This window comes from Morone saxatilis, unplaced genomic scaffold, assembly GCF_004916995.1.
Source record: "Morone saxatilis isolate NCDOM2014 unplaced genomic scaffold, NCSU_SB_2.0 Contig11, whole genome shotgun sequence".
NCBI classification, from domain to species: Eukaryota; Metazoa; Chordata; class Actinopteri; family Moronidae; genus Morone; species Morone saxatilis.
The window spans coordinates 22,163,251-22,170,083 of record NW_023339663.1 but is presented as its reverse complement, the minus strand read 5'-3'; the positions used below and the strand labels follow the sequence as shown (position 1 = coordinate 22,170,083).

At 43.8% G+C, this 6,833-nt stretch overlaps 1 protein-coding gene across 1 annotated transcript; it reads right to left on the bottom strand.

Moving 5' to 3' along the window:
* Positions 1–420: 420 nt before the first annotated feature.
* On the bottom strand, positions 421–1,525 carry LOC118321181. Its single transcript, XM_035652404.1, has one exon. The coding sequence runs from the start codon at positions 1,426–1,428 to the stop codon at positions 595–597; it is 834 nt and encodes a 277-aa protein (XP_035508297.1). The 5' UTR covers positions 1,429–1,525; the 3' UTR covers positions 421–594.
* Positions 1,526–6,833: the final 5,308 nt, after the last annotated feature.

Genomic DNA, 6,833 nt, shown 5'->3' with positions numbered 1-6,833 from the left:
TGGGGAAAAAAAACAATTTATTTAATTTTGTTTTCATGAGAGTTAATAATCAGACAAATAAAATTGGTATGTTTTGCATTTGTCATACCATCAATGGCTTTAAGCTGTTTTTATTTTTTGTTCTTACGTTGTGTATTATTAAAGGCTACACTTCAGAACATGGAGGAATAGAGATGATTGTAACATGATGCTAATAAATGATTTTGCCCACAGGCTGTAGCTAGTTTACTGCAAGCAGGAATCTGGAACCTGTGCTCTTCATGGCTTTTTCTCTCTCAGTGTGAAATGGCATGTGAATCTGGTAAAGATTTTATAACACGGCAGCACACACCGTCACAGTTTTGTGGATGTGAGAGAGCATGTTGGACGTGCCGAGAAACACATCCCTTAAATGCTGTATGTACAGAGGCAAGCTTTTAGGTCCCAGTCAAACTGACCTCTGGAGGCTGGAATTGGTACTCAGTTCTTCTGAGAAAGCACTGTTCTGTCTGAGTGAATGTTCTGATTGTCTCAGCATTGTGCTTGAGTGGAGGGCAGCGCCAAATGAACTCCTCTGATTCAATCCTCTCCACTGTTCGACACCGGTTCAGCCAGTCAGTGAGGAGGGTGGACTGAGACTCCCTCTCCCAAACACACTCTCTTACAGTGAGGGAAACTGCTGTATGGCAAAGGTCCAAGAGGTCTCTTGCATGCTGTCTGCGAGGAAGATTCAAGACCCTCTCTCTCCTCCCACAATGCACTGAGAATCTCTGGAGGCTGATAGCCTGGTTCCTGGGGATCTAGTGGGTCTTTGGAAAGAAGGATGCTGATGGAGGGCACAGTCCTGTGCACCGTCATCTCAGATGTCCCCCCTTCAGTATTCTCCCACACCTCTTTCACCACCTTGTAGCGCAGTTTGGTCAGCTGGTGCAGAGAGCCCACTTTTCGTTTCATGATTTCAGCACAGGTGATGGTCTTTGTGACCGCACGGCCTGACCCGGTGAAGACCACCTGCCTGAGCCCACCACTCACACCTCCCCCACTTACACCCTTCTCTCCCTGCATCCGTGCCATGGCAAATCCCATTAAGTTGCGGATCTTACTTCCCTCCTTCACGCGCATCTCCAGCACTCCAGAGGCCAGTCCTGGAAAGGGACAGGGGCTGTCCTCCTCAGTTCGGCAGACTTTCTTGAACCCTTCCTGCCCTAGTTTGAGTGCAGGGGGAGGGACTGGTAGCGGCGTTGGCTTCAGTGGGCTGGAAACATTGTTCACCACTACTGGCTGGCCAACATTGCTGTAAGTTTGATCTTGGTAGACAGAGCAGGTCCCTGGGGTTACCCCATTCTCCATTTGTATCGGTCTGTTCACCTCTAGTCCTGGGTGGGGCCTGACAGCGGCTCTGGTAAGGTACTGGTTCTGGCCGCTGACCACTCCACACCCTGTGAACATTTCTTCTGTCCTGAATGCTCCACTGCAATGTCAGTCCAGACACACTCTTTCCCCACATGGAAAACCGCTAAACATAATTTTCCTATGTATGTGGCACTTTTCTCTCCCTCCAGTCAACAGCTGTAAAGTTTCAAGACTCCATATAAGAAATATTACCCGCTCCCCAAGAGCAATATCAATGAAGTCTTTAATGCTCCCTCTCCGAAAGAGCTGGAGAAATAAGATAAACGCTTGGCTGGTGAATTAAGAGCACTGTCGGGACCATTCAAGATGTTCTTTAAAGAGCATCTCAATTTCATACCACAAATGACTGTTTGGAAAGTGCTCTGGAGATGGATAATAATAATAATAATAATAATTAGAAAAAAAGAATTACCTAAATTATCCTCTTTTCTTCACTTGTATGTATTTCATATGGTGCTTTTATCCTTAATAGCTGCAAAAGATATAGAGGACTTAGTTGATTCTTCTTTAACCAAACTTTTCTAAACGGAAACTAAAAGCTCATATTAAGACTCCACCTTTTTCTCAGCGATCCAGTCCAGCGTTGTTGATTTTGATCTGCTGATCATGCTGCTTCAACTCAAAATTGACCTCTTGGGTTGTCCAGCTGCTCCACCTTCTGTATTGGAACTCTGGATGTTTTACTCCAGCTTGAGTGGGTCTGCGTCTCCTCTCCTTGTGCTCATCTAGGCATCCACAGTAGTTGAGGCCAGGGTTGCATGGAGGTCTGCACCTGGGGTGTTCTCCCCAGAGCTCTGTCTTGTCTCCAGTGATGCTCTGGGAAGTCTATTCTGTTCCCCACAAAGAGACATAAGGGACAGAAGCTGCCTCACAAATGCTCACAGGAGGAGTGTCTGTGTGGTTGAGGGAGAGCATGAGGGAAAGGGGAGACAGCCCTCTTAAAGGCGCAGGTCTTTTCATCTTTTAGATGAACACCCTCCCCTCCACAACTGAAGCCTGCCATCTGAGGAAAAAGAGAAGGGCAGGGCTACAGTGTCCCTTTAAAACCTAGAACGCAGATCCCCGGCAACTTTGTCAATCTCTTTAGAGGACGTTCCAGTGTTCAATGTACATGACTGATTAAACCTGAGTTCTGAAATGGAGACTCAGTCAACCTTTAAAAATGCATTTTCAGCTCCGAAACAATGAATTAAATTAGCTCTGTTATAATTGAAAACATCCTTCAAAGAGCCACTGAAAGTCAGCAGCATTAAATTGCACTGTACTTAGCCTTTATCCTATTAGATGTTTGTGACCATTACCATTTACATAATGCAGCATTAATAGCTTCATTGTTGAGGCAATCAAGTGGCGCGGTAAGAATGCCTGTCTCTTAACGCTTGGATTGTTATATTGTTACAAGGCTGGAGAGCCCTTGTGATCAAGGACACAAGGACCACAAAAAGCATGGAGGCATGACTTCTATGTTCAAGGTGCTGTATTAATAGTGACTGTCTTCATTAGTCGGCCGTATCTGTGCAGGTGAGGAGATGGGGCTGACAGGTGGGGTAATGAGCATCTTAATGGGCTTTCCATCACCAGTGGAGGGCGCTGGCTCGCTCTGTTCTGCACCGAGTCAGGCCCAGACAGCTGTAGCATCGTCCTGTTCAGCCCAGTCTCCCGGCCGACAGGTGGATTTGTTTTTGTGTGTGACTGACAGATGGGAGAATAGGTAAAGACAACCCACTGAGGCTGAACCTATGAGGCCAAGAGAGAGAGGCAGATAAGTCCTAACTACTCTCTTCTCAGTACATCCCACGGTGCACAATAGTACAGGCAGTATAAACTCACCGTGGCTCAGGCCAGTCCTTACTGTGAGGCTAATTCACAGTGGCATGTGTATTATATTGGATCCCTATGGTAATCAAAGACAAAATAAGGAAAAGCCCCCGCACTTCCAGCTCCAACTGGGAGAGTAGAAACTGGATTTGAATGTCTTTTATTAGCAGAGTTTTAATGGCAATCGGCATTGAAGAATCAATGGATTGATTTGGATCCATGGAGTGATTAACTTTTATTTTTTTTTTTTGTTCGTATGCATGAGGTGGGAGAGCTATTTATCTCCACTGGAACCATTCCAGTCACTGCAGGAGACATAGTAACAAATATCTTTCTTTTTCCTGCCTTTCTTATAAGCTAAAAAGAAAACGGGAGAGGGAGAAGACAGGGGAGGAGGGAGAGTCTGTGGCTCTCACCACCAAAGTGATCATTCTGTTGTTTGGGAGAAATTACCCTCATCAGTCATACAGAGATGCACAGCTGCCTAAGGGGATCTGGTAATGTTACTGCATAATAAACTGTGTTTGTGTGTGTGCACGCATATGTGTGTGTTCAGAGTTAGAGCAAGAGGAGGCAAGAAAGCAATGCAGGAGGGCAGGGGGTAAAAGAAGTCTGATTTAACCACAGAGAGGTTAAAACTGATGATAAAAGCATGCGTAATCATCCCTCCTTACTACATGGTGTTGGTACATAATTTATTGCTTCTCAGTTTAACTTTAGAAACCTGTTTGCTGGTGGGGATGTGATAGATTAGGATAGATTAAGCAATTCTTCTTCTTCTTCAGACACATATTCACAACTTTTTGTGTCGCCATCAAAGACAAAACTGTTCTCCAGATGGCTAAATAATACCATCAGGGTTTTGCAGAAGTGCTGTGTATTGACCTTTTTGAGCGAGCAGTTTTTTCCTTTAAGTGGCTTCATTTAATGATGGGTAGAGGCGGCGGCGCTCACGCTTGGTCACTCACTCCTTCACACCTCCTCCACAGAGCTGGCCTCTGCTCCTGTAGCTCTCTAAGCACTTACTCCTCACTTTATCTGACCTTGGCTGGCATCTGTGACAGTCTAGGCATTCTGTCCTGCACGCTCACTTCCCTGTCTTCGTTCAACAACCACCCTCAGCTTTCACTCCTGCCCACCACATTTCAAGTAAAGAAAAAGCATTTATTCCCAAACACTTTGACAAATAGTAGTGCTTGTGTCTTGCTCCTCTCCCTCTTTGCTATGTACTTCAGATGTCTGAAGTGGTTATGAATTGTGGGGCTGTCCCTTTGTTGTTTGTTGCAGCACTGCAGTCTAGTTGTAGAGGGGCTTGTTGTGCTGTTGTCAGGGCTGCACATAAGCGCGGTGCCTCACTGTGACAGCCGGTCGCTCACTTTACGTTAACCGCAAGTGTTTTCACGGTCATCAACCAATGGTGGCCTGGAGGCTGTCATTTCGCTCCGTGTGGAGCATGCCCGCGGCTTGGTTCTGCCCCACAAACTCACAGCCGGCCCCGGTGGGGGGACAGAGCAACACACACACACACACACACACACACACACACACACATGCATATGCACTCACTTATAGACGCACACGCCCACTGGATGGGCACACACATACACAAAAAAACTATATGCTCAGCATAAGGCAGGCTGTTGGAGCAATTACAGAAACATGGCAGAACACGATGAAGCAGGCCCCGCTATCAGAAGGGAAATAGAGTGAGCAGAGGAAAAATGATGACGCCATTAATAACAGGGAGGCTCAGAGGCTCGGAGGGAGGTGGGGGTGGATGACCCTCTCTGTGATTTCCCTGTGACAGCACTTTGAGGTGCAAATGGTTGTGTTTGTATTAGATTTTTGGACGTTTAAATGGGCATGTTTTTCTGTCAAAGGGAAAAAAATAAATATAAAACAACGCTGGTATAATATACCAAATGATGTGTGAAGTGATGTTTTTCTGTCACTCATACATCCATTATTTTGGTAAATGACAGGTCAGACTTCCTTATTCTCATTCTCTCTTTTTGCATCTCTGTCTCAAGCTATTCATACAAATCTCTTCTCCTCCAGCCACTGCTTTCCCCTTGGCACTGCAATGCAGATGTGTCTCACACAGTGGCAAAAAACTTTTTATTGAAGATGCTTTTGAAAGTGGAACATGAGAGTGGAGGGAAGGGCATGAAAAAGATGGAGCCAAAGGTAGAAGAGGACAGAAGTGGTGGGAATATATGCAACACTACCAGAAGTGATAAAGGAAAAAAAAAAGTTTCTGCACTCGAAAACCCTGAGCATTAGAATGTGAAAAAGTGAAAGCATATGGTAGACAAAAAAACAACAGACATGGCAACTCTTGATTTATGAGGGCTGTCAGTGAAAGGGATGTCTTTAGCTTCATCAACTGAACAGCTTTACAAAGCTATCACACCACCCAACAAATGTTTTGATGTTTTTGAAGAACCACCATGATGCAATGGGGTGGCATTTTTTGGTTCAACTTAAATTGAATTGGGCGGAGCTCAACCCTATTGATCTATGCTTTTAGGTGTATTGTTGCACACACAATTTGATTAACGGCACTGTCTCTCATTTAAATTGGCAGCTGTAGTTGATAATCACATTTGTGTTTGATGCTTCTGTTTCGTTTGGCCTGGGGCTAGAAGTTAATGGACTTGATAGAAAAAATGTGATCAATTATATCAAGAATTAATTTGCCATGTTGAAACAAATGCAAAAAGTAAATGAATGCCTCAGAGCGAGTACTCACTAACTCTGTAGCTTTCAATTTGGGAACGTAATGCTACTTACTGTATATTCATAGACAAATCAACAGACGTTTGACGAGAAGATACTCGATCTGAATAGTAAACATCAAACATCAGCGACAACAAATTGGCAGAGCTGATGTTGATGCTCTAAGGCAGTGGGTTATTGCCCCACAGTGAGTGCATTTTATAAAACCTGCTACAAATACCATAATAGTGATTTTTTTTAATGTATTACCCCATTTACTACAAATCACTTTTAGATTGTTGAATATATATTTGTCAGACCTTCTGGATAGCTATGGCTTCCATCTTTGTCTGTCTACTGTCTTGGAACATGCCTGTGATGTGTCATCCTTCACATCTGGTCTGTATTTACAGTATGTCTTTCAGAACCTCTGAATTTTAGGGAAGGTAATTTAAGATTTTTTCATCATATTAAACCCCATATTTGATTCTATTTATTTTATTAGATGTCATTTATTCAGCAATAGCCATTCAATGTTTAGTAACTATGTTTTTATATAGTAATCTTTATTCTTTCTGGCAGAGTCAGCTTTTCCTGCATGGTATTCAAATTGCCTGCACACAAAGGATTCAGAGTAAACAATGCATGCATGCACGCCAATAAAACTTATTTTACTAATTTTATGAACAGCTGTGTTGTATTTACACTGCTTATGCAGTAGCAGGGGAACTCGTGACGCAACAGCAGGAAATGCAATGTATTTGTCAGGTTAGAGGCTCTTTGTTAGCGTTGCTGTTGTTTACTTACAGTGCTTTTACACAACAATACATGGACATTTTTGGACTTTTTGTCAATGAATGAGATTTTTAAAAAATGGTACCAGAGGAAACATCCACAGTAAGCTG